This window comes from Vombatus ursinus, unplaced genomic scaffold (assembly GCF_900497805.2).
Source record: "Vombatus ursinus unplaced genomic scaffold, bare-nosed wombat genome assembly UNPS02014176.1, whole genome shotgun sequence".
Classification (NCBI taxonomy): domain Eukaryota; kingdom Metazoa; phylum Chordata; class Mammalia; order Diprotodontia; family Vombatidae; genus Vombatus; species Vombatus ursinus.
The window spans coordinates 73,276-98,484 of record NW_020953954.1 but is presented as its reverse complement, the minus strand read 5'-3'; the positions used below and the strand labels follow the sequence as shown (position 1 = coordinate 98,484).

The window sequence follows — 25,209 nt, the reverse complement described above, 5'->3', positions numbered from 1 at the left end:
CGGGAGGTGGCGGCCATGGCGAGCTGGGCCCGGGGTGAGGCGGGGGCGGCGCTGGGGGGAGGGGAGGGGTTGGGGTGGGTGAAGGGGGCGGGGCCGAGGCCCCCCTCTCCACCCCCTGAACTCTGTCCCCTCCCCCTCCGCGCAGGCCCAGGCCCGGGGGGCGCCGCCGCCGCCGCCGCCGCCGCCGCGGACACGGACACGGACACGCTCCTGGACGGCGAGAACCAGCGCCTGACTGACGGGCTGGCGGCCAAGGTCACGCGCCTCAAGGCCGTGCGTGTCCGCGGGGCGGCGGGGGGGGGGTGGGGGGGTTGGGGGTGGGGAGGGGGGAGGGGCAGCGCCGTCTGAACCTCCGCTCTGCCCCTCCCTCCCCAGCTGGCCTTGGACATGGACCGGGACGCAGAGGAGCAGAACCGCTACCTGGACGGCATGGTGAGGGGCGCGCGTGCGCGCGGGAGGGGGCGGGGCCAGCTGTGCGCGCGCCCACGCCGGCCCCTCACACCCCCCCCTCCCCTCACTGTGTCTCAGGACTCGGACTTCTCGAGCGTGAGCAGCCTGCTGACCGGGAGCGTGAAGCGATTCTCCAGCATGACCCGCTCGGGCCGGGACAACCGGCGGCTGCTCCTCTGCGTGTCCGTGGGACTTATCATCCTGTTCTTCTTCCTTTCCTACCTGGTGTCGAAAGCACGGACATGAGTGGGTCCCGCTCCCGGTGACTCCCGGGCTGCTACCTGGTGGAGGGATGACCGCGTGCAGCAGGGAGGCCCCGTTCCCAGATAGTATTTTTGTATCAGCTTCGTTTCTGAGTGTCTCTCCCTTCCCTCGTTGTCGAGAATAAAAAAGGGATAAGCCGGTCAAAACCAGCCAGCCCCACGGCCCCCATCGCCCCCACCTCTTCAAAGAAGGCAGGATCCGGGCTTGAAGGGTGGAGTTGTCTGCATCTGTACAACTGTGCCAATCGTTGTATCGGTCTCCCGTAGAGCCCAAGAAAAGTGAGCTCTGGTGGGGACGCTGGCCTGTTCTGGCCCAGAGATTGGGACCGACGTGATGGCCTAGGTGCCAAGAGGCAAAAGACAGCCCCTGTCTTCAAGGAGCATGCAAGCAAATAGATGCAAAGCAAGCTGTAAACGGGTTAAATAGGAAATCTGTTTTTTAACGTTTTAAAAATTCTGAATTTCAAATTCTCTCCCTCCAGCACCTCCCCCACCCTCTGAGAAGGCAAGCAATATGATACCCATTGTACATGTGAAATCATACAAAACGTTAAGTAGGAAATAATTAACAGAGGGAAGGCACTGGAATGAAGAGGGGTTGAGGAAGACTGTAGAAGGTGGGATTTTGAAGTCAGGAAAGTCAGTAGTCAGAGCACAGGAGGGAGAGTGTTGCAGGCATGGGGGACAGCCAGAGAGAATGCCCAGATGCCCAGCCAGGCCTTTCATGCTGTCTGAGTACCAGCAGGCTACAAAGCCCTGGACCAGAGCACCTGGCTCCTAGGCAGGCCCTTTTGGTCTCTTTGCTTGGCATTCGTACAACTAACTGCAGTGATTCCCAATTTTCCTGTGATGCCCAGCACCTCGTTTGCAAGGAGGCTGGCCCTGGAGGATGAAGGCTCAGGCAATGAGAAGACCACATTAGTTTTAAAAGCAGGATGCGGAGGAGTGTGGAGAGAAGAGGGAGTGGGATCTCCCAAGGTTGACCTGTGGTCCTGAGATTTTGAAGGTTTCACTGGGAAGAAAAGGCCAGCACACATCCCATGTCATTCTCACTGAAAAGGCTGCTCCCACAGAAATGGAATTGTGTCTAGGAAGGATTTCAGTACTATGCTGGGAGAAACTTCAGTGCCTTCCTGTAGCTCCTCTGGGTTAGGACTTAAAGCCAGTCAGGACTTGGGTGAGATCAGACAGCCACTGTCAGGAATTACTGGACCATAGCTCTAGAGAGATGTTTCTTATTGGAGAGGCCCCAGATGGTTCAAGTGTGCATGTGTGGTGTATGTGTGTGTGATGGGGGGTGGGGGAAGGAATGATTTTAGTAACATGGATTGAGGAGATAAACAGGTGAGGGTATGGTATACCGTCAGAACAAAAAAACCAGGTATACCAATTGCAAACCTTGCACAGGCAATTCAACAGGCGTTTATTTTGTGCCTACAGCATACTCTGCAAAAGGGATTAAAAAAAAAACAAACCACTATCAGCCCTCGAGGGGTTTACATTCTACTGGGGAGAAATTACGTGTACCCGTGTGCAAATATCAAATCTGTGTCCAGTAATTCCCAGGGAGTAAGTAGCGTTGAGGATGAGCCTTGAAGAAAGCTAGGAGTCCCAAAACATGGGACTGAAGACAGAGACTACTCGAGGGGGCAGGAGATAGCCAGTGCAAAGACGGGCAGATGGTGGAATGACTTCTAAGGAGTTGGAGCAATAATTTGACCACTTGGGCTGGCACCTGGATTTGTGAGACGGATAAAGTCGAGTCAGTCCAGAAAAGTTGGTGAGGGCCATGCTCTGATCATTTTTAGGTGCTGAGATGGTAGTGATGGGGGGAGTGGGGCTTCAAAGATCCAGACACTTTCTGGAGCTCTTTGTCAACAGAGAAAATTTTTTTTCCTTTGAAAGGAGCCTAGGCAGTGAAATTCTAATCTGGGTCTGACTTACCAAGAAGGAGGAACTGGTGGCTCAGGTGGAAATGGTGGAAGTTTTGACGTAGGAGTGGCCATCTGAGTTTGGGGTAAAGGAAAGGTAGGAAGAGACCGATGTGTACCCTTGATTTGTGGAGAACAGATTTCAAAGGGTTCAGCACAGCCTTAAGAGTAGGTTCCTCATTGGAGGCCTTTGACTTTGGAGGTATGTTAAGGTGTTTATAGCTGCTGTTCCCTTTGTGTACGGGCTTGACTCAGTAGCCTCTGAACTGCCTTAAGGTTCTGTGAAAATTTTGAAGCTATAAACAATTTTGATAAGAGGGTCAGGGGAATGGGAATTATCTGACGAGACTGTTGTGATTGATTGCTCGGGGGACTCGGCCCGGAAGGCCAAAAACTCCGGGCGAGCCTGCCCTGTGAAAGAGGAAGTTGGCTCTCTCTGCCTTACCCTAAAGGCTAGAACTAGGAGTGAGAGACAGATCCCAGTTTAATCCAAGGAAAAAGCTTGAGGACTTGAGCATACAAAAGGTCGGAGTGGCCTCAGGGGAAGGGGGCTCCTCTCTGCTAGTGGAGGTCTTCAAACTCTAACCCTAAACATGCACCAGTTCTGGGGCCAGAGGGAGGGGGGGTGCGGCAGGCTTAGAGCACTCATCCTGGGCTGGGCTCCTTCCACCTCTGGATCTGTGGGATCTCTTTCGAGGACTCTCCAGGGGTTTTGCATGAGGGCCGAAGAGAAGGGAGGGATGGTTCACACCCCAACCAACTCTTGGCTTCCCTTGCACTGTGTCAATCCAGAGCTATGTCTGGGCGTAGGCCCTCAGTGAGGCTTCCTCCTCTCTCTGGGAGCAGCATCTAGGGATACCTGAATCATCTTGGGGTCCAGCAGGTTGGTCAGGGTGCCCTGCCCTTCGATCCCTCTCAGACCGGAGGCAAAGGTTCTGGCAGGTGAAACCTACCAAGGAACCCTCCTTTTCGTGTCAGCACACTGGGCCCCCAGGTCGGATAGAATGGGTGATTTATTAAACATCCAGGCACAGCAGGAAACGACTACTAAACATAAACTCCGTCATAGAAAAAAATAAATGACATTCACAGTTTCTGAGCACGTGTGGCCCTGTCCCAGGGTGCCCAGCATGGCCAAAACTGTCACTTGATTGAAAGGAGAGCTCTCTGATCACCTGCAGAGGGTCTCCCTCAGATAAAAGGCAAATTTGTTGTGAGAAGGATCATGATGAAGCCTGGGAGGCGGCCAGAGCACCTTACTCCCAGGCATGGGGAAGGGTTTACTCCACATCCAGGATGAGAGGAGTCATGTAGTCCGAATGCTTGATTCCGAAACTGAGGAAAGGGGCCCTGGGTTTGTTCATGGTCACCTGGGAGGAGAGAGAAAGAGGTCCTGGATTGTGAGGTCCCAGCTCTTCTTCCCAACACCATCCCAGCCTGCCAACCCTGCCCATGCCCAGCCCAGCCCCCACACCTTCTCTGGGCTGTGAGCACCTGGGCCTGGCTTCGTCGTCTTATCTCCTACCGCTGTAATTCGGGCAGCCATGGTATACTGTGGGGCCTTGTACTTCACCACCTGGATATCAGTCTGTCGGTAGGCAGCAGGGCCTGGAGTCTGTACAAAAAGACAGAACCCAAAGGAATTGGCAGCCCAAGCACAGTTGCCCTCTGTCTGGGGAGCTGTGCTCTGGACAGCAGCCCAGGAGATGACCATGGGCCCCTGGGCCTGTCTCTGTCGGGGCTGTGAGGCTCATGGTGACTTCCCTGAAATGACTGGAGGAGGGTTTAAGATACCAAAGTACTGCTGGGGTGTGTGTGTATGTGTGTGCGTGTGGGTGTGAGTGTGGGTGTGTGGACAGAGAGGTTCCCCTGTCACTGTGACCGTATCCCACTTGCCCTGATGTGGGTTACTGGGAAGTGAGGGGAGTGACATTTGGGCCTGCTGAGCCCTTGTCAGGGGATCCAAAGGATGCTGGGGAGGAACTCTGAGGGGACCACTTGCCTTGTGAAGGTCCTGGCTGAATCCCCCCAGCTTGCTCCGGCCCTTGATGGAGAAGGAGGGCTGGGAGACTTTGCCCACGGTGTGCGGCCCCATCACCATTGGCAGCATGTATGCCGCTGGACCTGGAGGAGGGCAGATCAAATACTGGCCTATCTGAATACAGACAGGCTCAAGTGTCCCCATTCTAGAGCCATCTCCTAGTGTTCTCTGAGGTACTGTCTCTCCTTCCCCCCCCCGCCCCCAGCTCTTCAGACAGCAGCTCCTTCCTCACTCCCTCATCAGGCCACTGTCCACATCACTCAACTGAAACTTCTCTGAAAAGAACTTTCACCGCACACGAACATCAGCCTTTGTGACTGATGCCTTGCTTTTAACTCCTAAAGAAGTGGAGGAGCCCATGAGGAGAAATGCAGTATCTGATTGTTGTCCACAGAGTTTGTGATCAGGAAGAGAGGAGAGCTAAGCATGGTCTGCCATGCACTCTGAATCTTGGGGGAGAATTTTGGAGAAAGCCTTAAAATTCTATGGGTAGGGCAGTCTAAGAGGAATGGGAAGGAATCAAGAGTAAACTACTGAAGTCAGTCAGTCAACAAACAAGAATTAAGTGCCTACCATTTGCTAGGCACTCAGCTAGGCACTGGGGATACAAAGAGGCAAAAGACAGTCCCTACCCTCCAGGAGCTTCCAGTCTAATGGGGGAGACAACATGCAAGTGGTACAAATTGGAGATAATCAACAGAAGGCATGCTGTAGAAATAAGGGGGATCAGGAAAGGCTTCCTGTAGAAGGTGGACTGGAAGGAAGCCGGGAAGTGGAGATGAGGAGAGCATTCCAGCTGGGGGAGGGGGGAAGGCAGTCAAAGAAGATGCCTGGAGTCCAGAGATGGACCACCTTGTTTGAGGAACAGTGAGCCAGGAGGGCCAGTGTCACTGGATCCAATAATATGTGGAGGAAGCAGGTGGCATGAGGTGTAAGAGACTAGAAAGCTATGTGTGTGTGTGTGTGGGGGGGGGGAATTGGTGATAAAGGGCTTTGATCCTGGGGGTGATGGAGAGCCACTGGAGTTATTGAGGAGGGGATGACGAGGTTGGACCTGCACTTTATGCAGCTGAATAGAGGATGGACTGGAGTGGGGAGGGAACAGCTCACAGGCTATTATGACAATATCCCGAGGAGATGAGGATTTGCACTGGGGTAATGGCAGCATCAGAGGAAAGAAGGGGGCGTATTTGAGAGATATTACAAAGGTAAAATTGACAGGACTTGGCAACAGATGAGGGGGTGGCAGTGAGAGATCAAGGATGACTCCTATGTTGGGAGCCTGAGGGCCTGGCAGGATGGGGCTGCCCTTGACAGTGATAGGGAAGGGAGGAAGAGAGGAGAGTTTGGGGACAAAATGTTGAGTTTTAGAAGACGACAATTTAAGTCGTCAAGAGGATGTCCAATAGATAATTGGAGATGTGAGGTTGGAGGTCAACAGAGATGGATAAGTAGATTTGAGAGTCATAGCATGGAGATGGTCATTAAGTTATTGGGAGCTGATGGGATCACCCAGTGAAGCAGTGAAGAGGGCCCAGAGGAGAGGACCTAGGACAGCCCTGAGGGACAGGTATGGTTAGCAGGCATGACCTGGATGAGGCTTCAGATAAGGGGACTCTGCATCAATTCATGTAAGTCCAGGTTTTTCTGAAATCATCCTGCTTATCATTTTATATAGCACAATAATATTCCATCACAATCACATTCCACAAGCTTGTTCAGTCATTCCTCAATTGACGTCTCCTCAATAGGCAATTCTTTATCATCACAAAAAGAGCTGCTATAAATATTTTTGTACGTGTGGGTCCTTTTCCCTTTTTTATGATGTCTTTGGGATACAGACTAGAAGTGGTATTGCTGGGTCAAAAGGTATGCACGGTTTTATAGCCCTTTGGGCATAGTTCCAAATTGCTCTCCAGAATGGTTGGATCCATTCACAACTCTACCAACAGTGCATTAGTGTCCCAATTTTCCCATAGCCCTCTAACATTCATCATTTTTCTTTTCTGACATATTAGCCAATCTGATAGGTGTAAGGTGGTATCTTAAGAGGTGTTTTAATTTGCATCTCTCTAATCAATAGTGATTTAGAGCATTTTTCCCATGGCTATAGATAGCTTTGATTTCTTTGTCTGAAAACTGTTCATACCCTTTGACCATTTATCAATTGGAGAATGATTTGTATTCTTACAGATTTGACTCAGTTCTCTGTATATTTGAGAAATGAGGCTTTTGGCAGAGAAACATTCTGTAAAACTTTCTACCCCCATACCCCCCAATTTCCTGCTTTCCTTCTAATCTTGGCTGCAATGGTTTTGTTTGTACAAAACTGTTTAAATTTAATGTAATCATAATAATCCATTTTTTTTCTTGTAATGCCCTCTCTCTCGTTTGGTCATAAATTCTTCCCTTATCCATAGATCTGACAGGTAAAATTTTTTTCATGCTCCCCTAATTTGTTTATGGTATCACCCTTTATGTCTAAATCATCTGCCCATTTTGACCTTATCTTGGTAAATGGTGTGAGATGTTGGTGTATACCTAGTTTCTGCTATACTGTTTTCTAGTTTTCCCAGCAATTTTTGTCAAGTGGTGAGTTGTTGTCCCAAAAGCTGGGGTCTTTAGGTTTGTCAAACACTAGATTGCTATGGTCATTTTACTAGTGTATCTTGTATACCTAATCTAGTGTGCTGATTCACTATTTTATTTCTTAGCCAGCACCAGATTGTTTATTATTTATTTCCCCCCCCCCCCGGCAATTGGGGTTAAGTGACTTGCCCAGGGTCACACAGCTAGTAAATATCAAGTGTTTGGTCTGAGGTTGGATTTGAAATCAGATCCTCCTGACTTCAGGGCCAGTGCTCTATCCACTGTACCACCTAGCTGCCCCGTCCAGATTGTTTTGATGATTACTGTTTTATAACACATTTTGAGGTCTGGTATGGCTAGACTATCTTCCCTTACATTTTTAAAAATTAATTCCCTTGATATTCTTAACCTTTTGTTCTTCCAGATGAATTTTTAAATTATTTTTCTAGCTCTATAAAAGATTTTTTGGTAGTTTGATTGATATAGCACCAAATAAGTAAATTACTTAAGGTAGAATTGTCATTTTTATTATATTGGCTTGGCCTGCCCTTTGCTGTTTTTCCAGTTGTTTAGATCTGATTTTTATTTGTGTGGAAAGTGTTTTGTAATTGTGTTCATATAGTTCCTGATTTGTCTTGGCAGGTAGACTCCCAAGAATTTTATATTGTGTACAGTTAATTTAAATGGAATTTCCCTTTCTACCTGTTGCTGCTGGACTTTGTTAGTAATATACAGAAATGCTGATGATTTATGTGGGTTTATTTTATATCCTGCAACTTTGCTAATGTTAATTATTTCAATTAGTTTTTTAGTTGATTCTCTAAGTATACCATTATATCATTTGGAAAGAGGGATAGTTTTGATTCCCTATTGCTTACTTTAATCCTTTCAAATTCTTTTTCTTCTATTATTGCTAAAACTTACATTTTTAGTACCATATTGAATAATAGTGATATGGGCATCCTTGCTTCATTCCTGATCTTATTGGGGAGGTTTCTAGCTTATTTCCATTGCAGATGATGCTTGCTGATGGTTTTAGATAGATGCTACTTATCATTTTAAGGAAAACTCCATTTATTCCTATGCTCTCTAGTGTTTTTAATAGGAATGAGTATGGTATTTCTTTAAAAGCTTTTTCTGCATTTATTGAGATAATCATATGATTTTTGTTGGTTTTGTTATTGATATGATCAATTATGCTGATGGTTTTCCTGCATTCCTGGTAAAAATCTCACATGATCATAATGTGTAATCCTTGTGATATATTGTGGTAATCTCCTTGCTAGTATTTTGTTTAAAATTTTTGCAGCAATATTCATTAGGGAAATTGGTCTGTAGTTTTCTTTCTCTGTTTTGGCTCTTCCTGGTTTAGGTACTAGTACCCTACTTGTGTTGTAAAATGAGTTTAGTAGGACTCCTTCTTTGCCTATTTTTCCAAATGTTTTATATAGTATTAGAATTAATTGTTCTTTAAATGTTTGGTAGAATTCACTTGTGAATCCATCTGGTCCTGGGTATTTTTTTTTTCCCTTAGGAGGCTCATTTATGGCTTGTTCAATTTCTTTTTCTAAGATGTGGTTATTTAGATATTCTATTTCCTCTTCTGTTAATCTGGGCAATTTTTATTTTTATAAGTATTCACCCATTGCACTTAGATTGTCAGATTTATTTACATATAATTGGGCAAAATAGCACCTAATTGCTTTAATTTCATCTTCATTTGTGGTGAATTCACCCTTTTCACTTTTTATACTGGTAATTTGGTTTTCTTTTTTTTAATCAAATTAACCAATGGTTTATCTATTTTTATCAGTTTTTTTTTTCATAAAACCAGCTCCTAGTTTTATTTATTAGTTTGATGGTTTTCTTACTTGCAATTTTATTAATCTGTTCTTGAAACTGAGGAGTAGTGAGAGAGTGGAGACAGTGAAGGGGCCAGGGTGCTGGAGAAGACAGGTTGAGACAGAATGGGATCACTTGTGCAGGTAGAGAGGGCTTTGCCTCGGCAAGGAGAAGGGCCACCTACCTCTTTGTGTGAGTCGGGGTGAAGGAGGAGAGGCTGTCAGAAGGCATCGGGTTTAGGGTTAAGAGACAGGAAGAGAAGCGATCCCAGAGACGAAAAGGACCACAATCTAAAGAAGCGGATGAGTCTCCAGCCAGCAGAAGTTTTCCAGTGTGAGAGGAACAGAGGTCAGAGAAAGCAGCAGGCAGGGAGCAAGTGCCAGGCTGTTTGAGGGGCTGAGGCCCCCACAGGACACAGCGGGCTTGGAGTTTGGGTGACTGTTTGCTTCTGAGCCTCCTTGGAGAAAAGAGGGCATCGACAAGGTGCCAGGTCCCTGGTGAGGGGCAGATGAACCAGTCACTGCTGCTTGGCCCTTACTTCTCTTCTCCCTGCCCAGGAGAGAGGGCTCATCCTGATCAGGACAGAACGAAACATCCCGGCAGGGAGCTAGGTAGAGAAGACTTAACTGAAATGGCTAGGTCCAGAACTCTGAAAGGAGCAGCCATTCGGCCCCACCACAGCTAGAAGAACTTGTACCTGCTTCGCGTCATCTCATTTATTTTGACAGGGTCACTAGACAGGTTAGAGATGGGAGTGCAGTCAGATGGAGAGAGAACTTGTGGTCATTTGTGGGTCAATGTTCACTTGTGAGAGGGTCTCTGGTGCAGTGCCCCTCACTTGGGATCCTTACTTGGCCCTGTGCTGCTTACCACTGGTATCAATCACGTGGATAAAGGCTGAGCTTCCCCCCTTATCCAGTCTGCAATGACACAAGGCTGTGCAGGGTGGTTGACCCAGCGGAGGAGAGTCAGGATTCAAAAACATCTTGGAGGGTGATAACACTTCCAGCCAAATGTAGAAAGATTATTTCTAGAAGTGGTAAATGAAAAACCTTACCCTTTGGCTTTAAAAAAAATCTGCCTCATGTAGGGGATTTGGTGGATTGTAAGTTTTTGGGAGAAATGCAGCATCCTCCCTCTGTCCCAGACCACTGGTATTACTCCTATGCCCTGCCCCCAGGAGCTGGTTTTATGAAAAAAACTGATAAAAATAGATAAAGCATTGATTAATTTGACTTTAAAAAAAAGGAGAACATGAGTGGGAGAGACAGAAAGGAGAGAGAAGGAGAGAGAGAGAGAGAGAGAGAGAGAGAAGGCAGTACAGGACAAACACATACAAAATCATCAGTGTCACCAGGCCACTAACTCCCTTTAGACTTTGATGAAGTCTATATCCCAATATCCTGCACCCAAGAATGCCAGGAATACCAGTTTGCCCACCTCCAAGACTACCAGCCTGGTTCTAGCCCAGCCTCAGTCTTCTAGCCATCATCCCAGAACCAACTCCTGTGACGGTGTGAGGTGGCAGTTTCCTCTCAGGGGCTGCAGCCCCCATCTTGGTGACTACAACTATTGAGGACCCAGAAAAGAAAGTTCCTTCACCCAAAGTCCTTGGAATTGTCAAGTGGGTCCTTATCAGAAATAGGTGTTTTTGGTAGTGAAGTGGCTCTTTAGAGGCTATGTTCTCTTCTGCTTTGCCCCTGCCCCTATACCCAAGGACCTCCAGTCTCTTCATTGTCCCTGAAGCAGAAACTCCCTGAGTGCTGTTCCCCCACCCCAACACACACACTAGAGGGTGAGCAGGTGCTGTCTCTGCTTTTCAATGGGTATTTCCAGAGCTCAGCATATGTTCACTTCACTTCACATATGTTCATTCATTCATTGATTCAATACGAATCAACAGAGTGATATGGCAGGCCAGACAACTAATGCTACCATGCCAAGAGGCCAAGGGTCTAGGAACAAGGGAGTGATCACTCATCCCACTATAGAACTCAGATCACATCTAGATCCCTACTTCCCGTTTTGGGCATCTTGGTTTAAGAAAGGCATTGATCAGCTTTGGCATTTCCAGTGGAGGGCGACCAGGATAGGGAAGGAGGTGGAATCTGTGTCATGAAAATGGATAAAGATGTGGGGATGTTTAGTCTGGAAAAGATTCAGGGGGACAATGGGAGCTCACTCCAGGTATATGGTGGGCTGTCGAGTGGAGGACAGAGCCAGGAGCCTCGGAAGGGGGGATTCCTGTCCTAAGACAAATTGGTTTCAGTGACCTCCAAAATCCCTTCCAAGGTAAGTTTTAAAGAAGTTGATTTAGCTTGCTATCAGGAAAAACTTCTTTTCAAAGAGAGCTGAGACAGTGCAGAAGGGATTGTCTCTGGAGGTGGAGAGGGAGACAGGGAAAAAACAGAGGGAGAGAGGGAGAGAGGGAGGGAGGGAGAGAGCCAGCCAGTCAACCAGCCAGTCAGACTGACACAGAGAGACAGAAAGTGACAACTACAGAGATAGACAATGTAGAGAGAAGGGAGCCTGGAAGGGAGCTCATTGCTTATTCCTGGTATACAGTCTGGTGATATGGTGAGAATTCTGAGTAGGTCCCAAAAAGTAGGCAGGCAGGCAGGCAGAAGAGGAGAGGACAACGTTTAGGAAGGGAGGACCCATGGCCCAAAGTCCCACATGCTACAGAGAGGTCTGGAAGGATGAGGGCTGAGACCAAGGTCATGGGCTTTAGCAATGAAAAGAAAATGCCTACTCTGCTTGCCCAGTGTGTGTTCATCATCATCAGATAGACATGTATTAAGTGACTATTCTGTGCCAGACACTGTACTAAGTGCTAGAAATACAAAAAGGGGCAAAAGACAGTCCCTGCCCTCAAGAAGCTTACCATCCAATGGGGAGCCAACATGTACCATACACAAACAAGCTACAGATGGAATAAATAGGGAATAATTAACAGAGCAAAGGCATTTGAATTTAGAGGGGTTAGAAAAGGCTTCCAGTAAAAGATGGGAGTTTAGCTGGGCCCTAAAGGAAGCCAAAGAGGAGGAGGCAGAACAGAGAAGGCAGCGAGGATGCCAGGCATGAAGGATGGCCAGAGAGAATGCCCGGAGCTGAGAGATGGAAGAACCCGAAGGCCAGGGTCACTAGACTGAAGAGTGTGCATCAGGCAGGAAGGTGGAAGAAAACTGGAAAAGTGGGAGGGGGCAGGTTATGAAGGGGCTGTGGATGCCAAACAGTATTTTGGATTTGCTTCTGGAAGTCCTGGGAGCTGCTGGAGTTTATTGAGTAGTGGGGTGATGTGATCAGATATATATTGTAGGAAAATGGCTTTGGTGGCTGAATGGGAGATGGACCAAAGCGGGGAGAGACTTGAGGCAGGCAGGACCCCCCCCCCCCCCAGCAGCTATTACAGTTCAGGTGAGAGGATGAGGCCCTGCACCAGGATCGGGGCAATGTCTGAGGAGAGAAGGGGGCGTGCATGAAAGACGCTCAGAGGTAAAACTGACAAGACATACTTAGAGGTGAAATCTACAAGAGATGCATAGAGGTGAAAAGAAGCCAGGCACCACTTTGCATCTGGTGGGGTGGTGAGAGAAAGAGTGAGGAGTGTAGGATGACTCCTAGGTTGGGAGCCTGAGGGATGGGAGGATGAGGGTGCCCTCCCTATATAGTAACAGGGAGGGGTGGGGAGGAATGCACCTATTCCTTCCCCTCCCTGCACAAGCCTGCCCACGCTGACACTTTCTACTTGAACTTCAGGGTCCTTTTTCCTGGAGCTCCCCCTCTAGGAGAGCCCCAAGCTTGGCCAGTGTCCTCAGGGTTATATGAAAGCACTTAACACAGTGCTTAGCACATAGCAGGTCCTTAATACTAACCCTAACCCTAGCTCCTTTCCCCCTTCCTGTTTCTCCATGCCTAAGGCCCCACCATTCCTGCTGCCCCCCGGGCTCCAGGGAAAGATCTCTGTGTGTGTGTCTCTCAGTCTCTGTCCTTCTCTGCTCCTCTGTATCTGTGTCTGTGTCTCTCTCTGCTTGTCTGTCTGTGCCTATTGATGGTAGGTGGCAAAGTGGATAGAGTGCTGAAGCTTTAGTCAGGAAGACCTTTGCTCAAATCTGGCCTTAGACATAGACTAGCTGTGTGATCCTGGCAAGGCACTTCCCCTCTTCCTGCCTCAGTTTCCTTAATTGTAAAATGGGATTAATAACAGCATCCACCTCCCAGGATAAAACCAAGTGTTTGTAAAGCCCCTTTCAATCCTTCAAGCTCTATATAAATTTTAGCTAATATTATCTCTCTTCTGTCTCTGTCTCCTTCCCCCTTCCCTCCCTTTTTATCTCTTGTCTCTGTCTCCCTCTTGCTTTCCTCCCCTCCCGCTCTCCTTTCTGTCTCCCTGCCCTCCTCCTTCCTCTCTTCTCTGTCTCTGACCCCTCCCCTTTCATCTCTGGTTCCTTCCCCCTTCCTATCTCTCCCTCCCCTTCCCCTCCTCTCCCCCTCTCCTCTCCATCCCCCTGCCCTCCTCCTTCCTCGCTGTCTTGTCTCTTCTCCCTTCCCACTGCTCTGTCTCTGACTCAGAATTCAGGGTCCCTTCCTCTGGGCTCCCGTGCTGACCCGGGGTGCTGTCCACACGGAAGGACTTGGTCCTGGCAGAGATGGAGTGGCTGGGCGCTGAGTTGAATACATATTTGATGGATTTCTCTGGAGAGTATTCTCCTAGGAGGGAGGAAGAGGAAAAATGGTCCATGTTTATGTAGCCCCTTGAGGCAGCCAAGTGCCTTTCTCAGGGACCACTGAGCACTTTGCAGACCCCAAAAGAAGGCACCGAGGAATTAGGGAAGCGAAGGTCAGGGCCAGCACTTGAACCCAAGTATCCTGACTCAGAGACGGAGTGAGGGTGCCGGGAAGGCAGAGAGAGAAGGGGACTGATTGGAGTGTTGGCCGCTCCCTGTGGGTCACTCACCAGGGCCTGGCGTTGTGACGGTCTTGGTCTGGTAACGCCCCAGGATAGAGTAGGCAGGGCCCATGTCCTTGCCCGTTCGGAGTATCTTGGGATTCACACTGTAGCGGGGCCCAGGGGAGTAGTTGTCTGCCAGGACCATGGGGGCCCCATGGAAACTGTAGGCTGGGGCCCTCGGCTTGGTTGGGGTATGCTTCACAAAACCTGCCAGTTGGGGGGGGGAAGAGCATTGCAATCACTCTCCTTTGTACCCACTTAGCCTGTGGCCCCTCCGCTAAAGTCCTCCTGTGACCCTCCTGACCTTGAGATGGCCCAGCTTGACCTTGCCCCAAAAAGCTGAGTTTAGAGACTCTCCTGGACTTGCAGGGAGTGGGGAGGGTTCCTGCTTCAAGACCTCTTAAATTCTAAACAGCAGAGGAGTAGACTTCTGTGCCTGGGAGGGGGTGTTCCCATGGCAGGGCTCCCTTAGGGGCTGGAAGGATTGAAGCCTGTGAAATATGGGCCCTTCTCTTGGGGATGCAATTTCCTGCCCATGATTCTTACTTGGCCCCATTCCAGCTCGCTCCCCACTATGGGTCCCATGACCCAAAGACCTTCAGCCTCGCCCTCTACTTAGCCTGCCTCTGGGTACCTGTGGTTCCTGGGATCATGTACTTGGGGCCTGGGCTGGTATACAGGGCCATGATGGGCCCCCGAGGGTGGTGGGGCCGCCAGGAGCCCACCCATATATCTTCAGTCATGGTGTCCTCTGTAGGATTCCTGAGACAAGAAAGCAGAGGGTGGTTAGCCCAAGTTGGGTAGTGAGCAGAGAGGGCCCCCAGAGGCATGAATAATTCTAAAAATGCCCTGGACATTTCCAGTAGGAAGGTGACGTAGTGTGGGATCCTGGAGGCGATGGGGAGCCCTGGAGTTGACTGAGTAGGGGAGGGCACGATCCCACCTGCAACATCGCTTTGACAGCTGCTTGAAGAGAGACTGAGGCCTCCAGCAGCAGCCTAAAACTATCAGACCATCGTGTTAATGATGAGGTACTGTCCAGCCAGGAGGCTGGAGGCAAGAAGGGCCTGCCCCAAAGAAGAAAAGGAGGGTTATTGCAGATTGGTTATGGGGGTGAGAGAAGGGGGAGATGATGATGCAGGCCACGCCCCATTCATGCCTTCTTATTGTGTCCCAGCCAGAATGAAAAGAAGGGCAGCTGGCTTAGAAACCGGGCATTTGGGAGCCAATGCACACTGTGGAGGCTGGGGGGCAAGTGCTGGTTAGGGGCTGTCAGCTCCCGCCACTGCCCAAGGAGAGAAGCAGAAGGTGCCTGGCCTACTGCTGACTGTGGGGTGGGGGAACCTCTGCCCCGAAGTTGGGGGCCCCTGCTGTACCCCACCCACCTTTCCAGTCATCCAGTGGTGCCTTAGGGCTACTTGCTGGGGTCACTCCTGCTCCTTCTGCAGGATCCCAGGGTCCCTGGAGCTGTAGGGTAGAGGATGCTCAGAAAAGGCCCAGGGAGGAACCGCCCACCCCATCTCAAGGCCACCCATTAGCACCCGGAGGTAAGAATGTGTAGCAAGCACGGACCAGCCAGGAATGAAGGGGCTGGACCTGTATTGTCCTGTTCTGCTCTCCCTATGTTGTCCTCTGGTCCCAGCTCTAACAGTGACCGTGACCCTGACTCTGACCCTAATCCTGATGGCTGGCTCTGTGCCTCCTCAGAAGACGCTGAGCTTTTCCAGCTGGGGAGAAGAGAGCTCTTCTCCAGCAGCTGCTGTGTGCAGTGGGGCTAAACCTCACCTCTCTGGTCCCAGGGAAGGTTAGGGATTATGCAGCCACACCCAGGTGCCAGCATCCACCAACTGGGACATCCAGCCCCCTCCCTCTTGGCCACCTGGGGACCTCCCAACAATCTAGCGCTAGGTAATGCTTCTGAGTTCTAGAACCCATCTTTGTGTGATGGAGACAATTGCCTCCTGGGGAGAGCTCCTGACACCCATGTTCCTGGGGTCTCCAGGGCAAGGAGGGCCTTGGGCAGGCAGCACTCAGCTTTCTGAAGGCCAGCCTCCCTATGATACCTTCTCACCCCTCCTTAGGCTCCAAGTAGACAGAGGGAAGGGGGAGGGCAGAGTCTAAGGAGAACATGGGAGGTAATAGAACTTATCTTTCCCCAGCCCAGGCCAGCCCAACCTAGCCCAGCTTAACCCAGCCAGCCCAGCCCAGCCTAGCCTAGTTTAGCCAGCCAGCCCAGCTCAGTTTAGCTCAGTTTAGCCTAGCCAGTCCAGCCTAGCCCAGCCCAGCTTAGCCTAGCCAGCCCAGTCCAGCCCAGTCCAGCCCAGTCCAGCACAGCCCAGTTTAGCTTAGCCAGCCTAGCCCAGCCCAGCTTAGCCTAGCCAGTCTAGTCCAGCCCAACCCAGGCCAGCCCAGCTCAGCCTAGCTTAGCCCAGCTTAGCCTAGCCAGTCCAGCCCAGCCCATCTCAGCTTAGCCCAGGCCAGCCCAGCCAGCTCATCTCAGCTTAGCCCAGCCCAGCCCAGCACAGTTCAGCACAGCCCAGTTCAGCTTAGCCAACCTAGCCCAGCCAAGCTTAGCCCCAGCCCAGCCTGGCCCAGAATGGCTTTAGGGGCAAAGAGGGTGGCTATCCAGAGAAGATTTAGGCAGTGAGAAAAAGGAACCAGGATGCAAAGACTGGATGGTGGTAAGATGGTAGCCACTGGGCAGAGTTGTGGCATCTTTCAACCTTTGTCTTTGGCCAGCTTGTGCAGTCTTCACTGGCATCTTGGTCCTCACCTTGGCAACTTCAGCTGCCCACAAGGACCTTCTAAACCCCCTGACTCGGCCCTCTGGCCCTGGAACTATTGGACTCTGTTTTGGCCAGCCTGGTGTTGACCCCCATGCTATAGCTTGGACAAATGCTCTTGCCTCGGTTCCCAAGCTCGGCTCCCAGGATAGGAAGCCCCAGACACCTTCTGGGCTCTCCCCAGGCCAAAGCACCCCATTCCTTCCTTCCTCCTGGTGAGTGTTGGCTAGGCAGAGGCAGGAAAGCTGAGGAGGTTGGGCCTCTCTGTCCAGGACAGTGAGTGATGGGGAGCCTAGCTTAATGACTGCCTCCCGTCTTGCCTGAAGGCTTATCACAGATCCCAGGCTGAGTCCAGGAGTTGTCTCAGTTCTCCAGGTGCCTTGGTTGCCCCCAGACTCCTGATTAAGGTCACTCCTGTGTTCCTGACTGCTCCTTTGGACTTTTGAACCCTTCCTCCTCATCCTTCTGGGATTTGTCTCTTCCTGGGTTTTGCTTCCTTCTGCCTGTTGACTGCCCCCTCTCCGCCCCAACTCTGATCTTTGGAGCCCAAGAAGGGTGCTTGTGCGTGCCCATTCTACCGGCATAAACTTCTTTTCAGAGACTGCTCAGGGATCCCGTGTGTTTGGGGGCTCAGAGGGTGATGTGATTCACTTAAAGAGCAGAGCTGGGAGCCCTGAGGCCTTCCAGGTCTAGGCGTGTTGGCAGCTGACTTGTACCCAGGAGTCTGGCCTCAAGAATTCGTTGCTACCCTTAGGTTTGTGCCACCAGCCCCTTAGGCCCAAGATCCCGGCTCTCCCCAAACCCTATAATCCCATTGTCCGGGAGTTTTTCTTAAATCTACCTGGACACAGTTTGAAACAGCAGCTGTCCCAGGGCTATTCTCTCCTGGGAGAAGCAGAGCCCAGTGCAGCACCAATTTCCTTGTCTACAATGCCCATCTGGGTAGCTGTGCCCTCATGTTTGTCTGTCTACCTGAGGGTCTCAGACAGAGTTAATGGGTTTGGGGGTAGATTTCAGTGTAGATGCCTTAGAGAGTAGGAGGGGCTGTTATTCTGGAGGAGGAGGGGGTCTCCCGCCCGCCCCTTTTTCCATTCTCTTCCCCTGGGGCTCTAGAAAGAGACTTGGGTGGGGCAGGGACAACATATCCCCTTCTCTCCCTCCACCCCAGACCCCTCAGTTCCACAGCTAGGCTGGACAGAGGGGACACAAGGCAAGAACAGCCCACTGAGACTTTATTGACAAAGTGGTTTGGGACAGGTTTGTCTGGAGGGGGATGGAGGTAGGTGGTGATAGCCCAGGGACATCAGGAGAGGGGTAAGAAAAAGGGAAGGAGGTCTGCTGAGGATAGGAGCAGGTAACAGCCTGGAGGACAGGGCAGAGGCAGGGCAGAGGTCTTTCAATGCGTGCTTGGTCTTCTCAACTGCTCCTAGGCTTCACCCCCGGGACTGTCCAATACAGCCACCTAAAATACAGATGTGGAAGTTAGGGGAGATGCTTCCTAATTTGAGGAGAAGCCCACCCAAACCTGCTGTGGTGGGGCCCTGGGAGGGTCACTGAGAACCTTACCCCTGCCATTCCTACAGATGGATAAACTGAGGCCAAGAGAGTTGGTCAAAGAAGACAGTGGTGAGCTGTTGGTCTGGGGTGGGGTGGGGGAAGCCAGGCAGACACAGAAGCAAGAAATCTGGGGTCTGTGGTCCAGGCAGGGCCAGGAGCCACACTAAAGGTCTGGGGCCTGGAGCCTGGGGCCTAGAGGATTGAGGAGCTGAGGTGGGGGGGGAGAGAAGAGGGGCACTCATACCAGCAGCTTGACCAATTCAGCCTTGTGCATGGGAGCTAGGTTATCAATGCATGACTTGAGTTCAGACATGGCGGCCTTGCAATCAGGATTGATATCATAGGAGGCCAGTGGCCCTTCATAGAGGTCTTCCAGGCCCCCGACCAGCAGTGTCTGGAGAAACTCCAAGAAAAATTCATTGTCTGAAGCCATCCCTGGAGGTAGGGAAGGGGGGTCGTTGTAACAAGGGACCTCCTTGGATACAGGAGATTGCCATGCCCAGATCCTACTCTTTGGACCCTTCGGCCCCCCTGCACCTCGGTGACCGCCATGTGTGGGGGGGCAGGGTACCTGGGTCACCAGCCCCTTCTTCTAATGATTGTGGTCCAGGGGTCCATCCGATTGCCCTTGGGCCAGCAGCCCTACTGCCCTTCACTCTCGCCAGCCCGAATTGTGGGAGACACACTCACCCAAAGACCAGCAAAGTGCCAGGGAGAGGAGAAGCAGAGTCATGGTCGCAGGCCCTTTCATGGTGCAGAGAGGACTGGTCAGCCCTGGATGTCACACCCAGCTGCTCCCTCACCTGCCCTGGATTCCAGAACTGGGAATTCCAGGCTGCTGGTTCTTTGGCCTTTATGTAGATGGGACCGCCCACCCCCTACCTTCCCCTCAGGGCTCTGGTGACACGGGATTATTCTGTGGTTTGGCCAAAGCACTTCTGGGCAGGGGAGGGTAGGCAGGGGAAAAATGGGCTGACAGAGCCTTTGGGACAGCTCAGCAAGCCCAGAGCAGGCCCAGCCCCAGTCTGGGCAGGATCCCAGGACGGTGAGGCAGGGAGGGCCCCTAAGCCAGCTCTGTGGGCTGAGGGTCCAGGACGCCTGCCGGCATCCGGCTGTTGGAATACACAGGTGGGAGGGCATAGCTGGGGGCTAGGGTTCTGAGCCTGAGTCTAGTCGTTGAGGCCCAGGTGGGTGGGGTCCTGTTTGGTCATCATTACTTAGCTGTATATGGTATGTGTAGGTGGGTTATGTCCTGGGGAATATAAGATACAGGTGTTACTGAGGGTGTGGAAGGAAGGATGAATATGGCATGTGAGTCTGCGTGGGGAGGGGGTGCTGGAAAGTACATAGCTGGTCTTGCTGGTAATTGGAGCTGGCGATCTGGGTTCCGATCTTAGTAAGGGGCCACTTAACTTGTCCTTGCCTACCCATCCTCTGGATGCCGTCCTCAGCGGGTGTCTCCTTGGGACTTCTCCCTGTTTCTGAGCTGGGCACCTCTCTCCTCCCCATGCCTCTAACCCTTCAGCTCCCTTTTGTGTGGGACCTTTATCATTAGCATGGAAGCGCTTCACAAAAGCACTTGTTGAAGAGTTTCTCACTGGGCCTGACGGCAGAGAGGTCCGAGTTCCAATTCTGCTTCTGCCGCTGCATGGGTCACTTCACGAAGTTTCCTCAACAGTAAAATGGGGATAATAGCACTCCATCCTCCTTCCTGGGCCATTGTGAGGGTTGAATGAGAGCATGTAGCCCAGTGTCCAGCACCTAGGAGGCACTTAATGAATGCTTATTCCCTCCTCCCCTTCCCTTTTCTTCTCCCCATTCCTTCCACAGTGGTTTCTGGGGCTCTTTGCTGCCTATGTGGCTGTCTCGGGGTTCCCCTACATTGGATGTCCTGGGGAATTTGTGTGCATCAGGATGTGTGGCCAAGGGCACAAGGCAAGGTCTTGGGCACAAAAAACACTGAAGATTTTGGAAGACCAAGAGTCTCGCGAGGTCGTTGGCCGCAGTGTCTCTGGCAGCCCTTGATAAGCCCTCGTCTTTCCTTCATATGTGCCTCTTGAAGAGGTGTGGTTTGGTGGAAATAATGGCCTGACTCTTTCTTCAGGGGCAGTCTGACTCAGACTTGTCCCTGGCCCCAGAGAGAGGAGGGGAACGTCACCCAAGGGGCTCTCCCAGGGGCTGATGGGGCCCCTGAGCACCCAGGGCTGGACCCTGGCTCCTCCGGCAGCCTCGTCTGCTGGGGGCTGCTTAGCCTTCCCACTGCCTCGGGGCCCTTCAGTCTGTAGACCTGGCATAGCCAATAGGACTCACCAGGACAAAAGGCACCAAGTGGCCAGGCTTGTTTTAACATCATTAACTGTAACTGGGCAACTCTCCTGTGAGTACAGAGTGTCTGTCTTCCTTTAATTCAAACACGCCAATCACACCTCACAAAAAACAACACTGTGAAATGCAATGTTACTCCCATATTATAGATGAAGAAGCTGAGGCTCAGGGTCACACAGCTGGGCCTGCTGATTCCCAGTCGGGTGCGCAATGGCAGGCTCACTGAGCCACTACCTATGTTGATACCAGGCACAGAATATTAATGAATGCTCTAAGAATTGGGTTCTCATTGGCCATTCTCCCTGATACAAGAGAATAGGTTAATGAAGCTGGCAACATTCAGCTTGGAGAAGACTCAGAGGAAACAGGAAAGCTGTCTTCAAGTGTCTGATTGGATTTGTTGTCCTTGGCCCCAGAGGGCAAGAGGAGCAGTGAAAGGGGGACATCACTAGGAAGCCACCTCAAGCTTGATGTCAGCTGGAGTTTCCCCAGTGTCCCCAGAAGACTGGCCTTCCTCAGGAAGGGGGGGCCTCCCTCTCCCCAGAGGCCTCCAGGATCAGGCTGGAAGGTCACTGCTGGGGATGGACGTTGTAGGGAATGGTGGTTCTTGGTGGCGTGTGGGTTGAACCAGAGGCCCTCCCAACCCAGGGATTCTCCTGTCCTGTGATGGCACTCTCAGCTGCTGTGAGCTAATCAGAGGGACATGGTACTTCTGCAAGGGTTCCCGCGTTCTCTTCCCATCAACTAAAATACCAAACCTTCCTTCCATTTCACCTCTGCTCCAGCTCTTGTGTCTGCTGACCTCTGGTGGTCACACCTGCCAGGCTCCCAGGTGCTCTGCTGTCCCCTGGTGGTCACTTCAACTCTAATCAAAATTTCAGTACCCAGAGGAAGCTCAGTACCAGAAGACAAGAAGTTTCAGACTTTGCCCTCCAGGAGCTTTTACTCTAATGAGGATGGGTGTGGATGAGAACACAAGATAGACACTTGAGTAAAGATGTACAAGGCAAAGCTTCCTGGGCCAAGGAGAGGCCTGGACACAGTACTATAAACACATCTGAGATGGGGAGAAATCACTCAGTCAGCTGATGTCTGTTAACCCTAGATGCGCTTACTCTGTCTGATTCTCTAGTCACGAGGGACAAAAGAAGAAAATAAAAACAGCTCACGTTTGCATCATGTTATCAAGGACAACGTGCACGGAGCTGGATCACAATGCCCCACAAGCCTCGCTGAACTCGGAGACCCAGCACCCCTCAACCCTATTCCAGTCCAGCCCGCTCTCTCTGCAATGCCTCTTGGAGACCGAGTGCCTCTCTCCCCATCTACCACCCGCTGTCATGTCTATGCCTTCTCCCGTTTCTCTACCTCTTTCTGTGTAGCAAGAGGTTGTCTCAACATGAACACGAAGCCAAGAATAGATAGCACTAGAATCTCTTCCTTCTACAATTCCTGCCAGGAGGGGCAGCAGGAAGTTGGAGCCAGAGGCTATCACTCTGCTTTCCTTACAGAGAGGAGTACCCCACTAGGCATATCTATCTGCTTCCTTATATATCATTTGTCTAGAGGAAGTAACGTTAATCTTCAAACTAAGCTCCTGGTCACCAGGTTACCTCTGTAATAATTCGTCATCGGCCGTTTAGGAGAAAACCGTCCCTGCGCCCTTTCTCACGTTTTCTCTTTCCCCCTTCCCCCAACCTCAAACCTCGTGGCCCAAGTCCTAACACGCCCACCTCTTCCACTGTGCCCTCTGGAATTCCCATGCCATAGCGAACACACTCTCCTTCATCCTGAACCTCTTTCCCCAACACTCTTCACTTCTTGCAGCCCTCACAGAGATGCGGTTCCCCTTTGAAGACCCTCACCAACAAGGCAGCTGCTCCTGTAGAGAACCGGCTTTGCATATATTTGCATTGTAAGCTCTTTGGGGACCAGGACTGTCTTTTGCCTCTTGTTGCCCCCTTGGCACTTAGCACACAGCAGACACTTGGCACATGTGTATTGATTTATTGATTGTATGTCGGTCTGTCTGTTGGTCTCACTTCATCAACTTCTGTTGGTTTAACTGTCATATCTTTGAAGATGACTCCCACATCTATCTAGCCAGCCCCAGGATCTTCTTGAACCTTGCAGAGAAGACACCCCAAATTCACCATGTCCAAACCTTCCCACTGAATCCTCCTTCCTTCTGTGGGAGGCACCACCATCCTCCCAGTGCATAGTCTTGGCATTGCCTGGGCCCCTCACTCACCTTGCCCCACACAGCATAGGTGGAGTTGCCAAATATTTGTGTTTTTACCTTCACAGTACCTCTCCTGCCTGACCTCTTCTCTCCAGTCACATAACCAGCTACCTCCTTGGCTCTGGCCCTCCTCTTCCCTCCCCACTGGTCTCTCTGACTTGTCTGTCCTCACTCCAGGCCATTCTGCCTACTGCTACCAACGTGTTTTTCCTTAAGTACAGATCCGCCATGTTGCCACCCTACCCCATATATGGCAGTGGTTCCCTACTGTGTCCAGAATGAAATAGAAATTCTTTTGTTTAACTCCATAGCTTGGCCCCAATATACCTCTCTGGCTTCACATGCTGATCCAGCCACACTGTCTTTCTCCTTGTTCTTCAGACCACATGCTCCATCTCCTATCTCCCCTCCCTTACAGAGTTCTGATCTTCCTTTCAGATGCAGCTCGGGCCCCACCTTCTGCATGAAGCTTTCCCAGGCCCCATTTCTCTCTTCTCCCACACAACTGCTGGTGCCTTCCCTCCCTACTTGCCTTGTATGTAATGTAGCATGTGTGTGTGTGTGCAACTTTGCATTTATGCTGGACCTATATTTACATGTGTGTAATGGGGGGTCTGGAACATGTACAGACCTCAGCAGCTTGCTTTGTTGATGCGACCTCTCCATGTGGAGGATGGCAGGGACCTGCTTCCAAGAAGACTGGGATGACAAGGAAGAAAGTAGAGCCTTGGAGAGAATGTGTAGACATTCTATGACTGTTTCCAGTTGGCTAACCCCATGGCGCAGGAGGGGCTCTTTCACCGACTTGAGGCTTGGGTCAGATTTAGCTACTTCCTCTTTGTCTTCCTTCATTTTACTTGGTGATTCCTTCCTTCACACATCACACCAGAGACACCTAGTTAGGAGCTCAGTCTTAGCGCCTTCTTGCCCTGTGAGGCCAAATGCCTTCTCCAATGAGGAACAGGCCTAGAATCTTTACCTCTTTCCCTTCTAGATGAAGGGGGTGGAACCTCATGATGCAGTGAATTCAGAAAGTTGACATGAGGACTCTGCAATATCCTGACATCATGGAGCGCAATTAGGGACCAGGTCAGATGATGCAGCCAGCTCAGCACCAATGGCCCACGGAGCTGGGGATGATCTTTGTGCACCACCTGCTGGACCCTGAAACACAGGCTCATCTGGTAGTGATGCTACCTTTGGATTAGACTGCAAGTCTCAGAGACTGAGCTCCTTGAGGGCAGGGACCATCTTTGGCCTTTCTTTGTGTTTCCAGCACTCAGCACAGTTCCTGGTGCACAGTAGGAGCTTAATAAATGTTTGACACTCGTATATCATACTTTTGTCCACTTTTCCCAATTGAGGGGTACCCTTTAATTTTCAGTTCTTTGCCACCACAAAAAGAGCTTCTATCAATATATTTTGAACATATGAGTCCTTTCTCTCTTTCTTTTGATCTCTTTGGCATATAAGCCAGTGGTATTGTTGGGCCAAAAGGAATGCACAGTTTAGTAACTTTTTGGTCATAGTTCCACATTGCTTTTTTTTTTTTTAGGCAATTGGGGTTAAGTGACTTGCCCAGGGTCACACAGCTAGTATGTGTCAAGTGTTTGGTCTGAGGCCAGGTTTGAACTCAGGTCCTCAGGGCCAGTGCCCTATCCACTGCGCCACCTAGCTTCCCCTTCCACATTGCCTTCTAGCTGTGAATTAACTCCATCTACAATGCATTGATGTGCCCATTTTCCTACAACCTTCCCAACATTTGTCGTTTTCCTTTTTCATCAACCTTATTGATCTGATGGGTATGAAATGGAACCTCCGAGTTACTTAATGTGCATTTCTCTGATCATTAGTGCTATGAAACATGTTTTCATTTTGCTGATGGTAGCTTGGATTTCTTCCCTTGGGAACTGCCTGTTCATATCTTTTGACCATTTGTCAATTTGGAATTAGCTCCTCTCCTTATATGTTTGAATCACTTAATTATGCAGCTTGGAAGTGAAATCCTTAGCAGAGAAACTTCCTGCAAAAACTTTTCCCCCAGCTAACTGTTTCCCTTCTAATCTTACCTGTGTTGGTTTTATTTGTGCAAAAATATTTTTAATTTTATGCAATTAAAATTGTCCATGTTATGTCCTGTGATCTTCTTTATCTATTGCTTAGACTCGGATTCTTCTCCTGTCCATAGATCGGAAAGGCAGTTTCTTCCTTTCTTCTCCAATTTGGTTATAATGT

At 50.5% G+C, this 25,209-nt stretch overlaps 3 protein-coding genes across 4 annotated transcripts; 1 reads left to right on the top strand and 2 right to left on the bottom strand.

Moving 5' to 3' along the window:
- BET1L (Bet1 golgi vesicular membrane trafficking protein like) lies at positions 1-870 on the top strand. Its single transcript, XM_027860217.1, has 4 exons — positions 1-34; positions 146-273; positions 376-432; positions 529-870. Exons 1-4 carry the CDS (start codon positions 16-18, stop codon positions 694-696), a joined length of 372 nt encoding a protein of 123 aa, XP_027716018.1. The 5' UTR covers positions 1-15; the 3' UTR covers positions 697-870.
- Positions 871-1,343: 473 nt separating this feature from the next.
- ODF3 (outer dense fiber of sperm tails 3) lies at positions 1,344-14,810 on the bottom strand. Of its 2 annotated transcripts, XM_027860206.1 has the most exons (6): positions 14,702-14,810; positions 14,074-14,274; positions 13,725-13,826; positions 4,647-4,768; positions 4,119-4,259; positions 1,344-4,014 (listed from the first exon to the last, which is right to left on the bottom strand). In XM_027860206.1, the coding sequence occupies exons 1-6, from the start codon at positions 14,808-14,810 to the stop codon at positions 3,925-3,927; spliced, it is 765 nt and encodes a 254-aa protein (XP_027716007.1). In that variant the 3' UTR covers positions 1,344-3,924. The 2 variants fall into 2 exon arrangements, with proteins under 2 accessions (XP_027716007.1, XP_027716008.1); XM_027860207.1 differs by lacking the exon at positions 4,119-4,259.
- A 3,835-nt stretch (positions 14,811-18,645) lies between these two features.
- Positions 18,646-19,158, bottom strand: SCGB1C1 (secretoglobin family 1C member 1). The gene is made up of 2 exons (XM_027860194.1): positions 19,098-19,158; positions 18,646-18,842 (listed from the first exon to the last, which is right to left on the bottom strand). Exons 1-2 carry the CDS (start codon positions 19,156-19,158, stop codon positions 18,646-18,648), a joined length of 258 nt encoding a protein of 85 aa, XP_027715995.1.
- Positions 19,159-25,209: the final 6,051 nt, after the last annotated feature.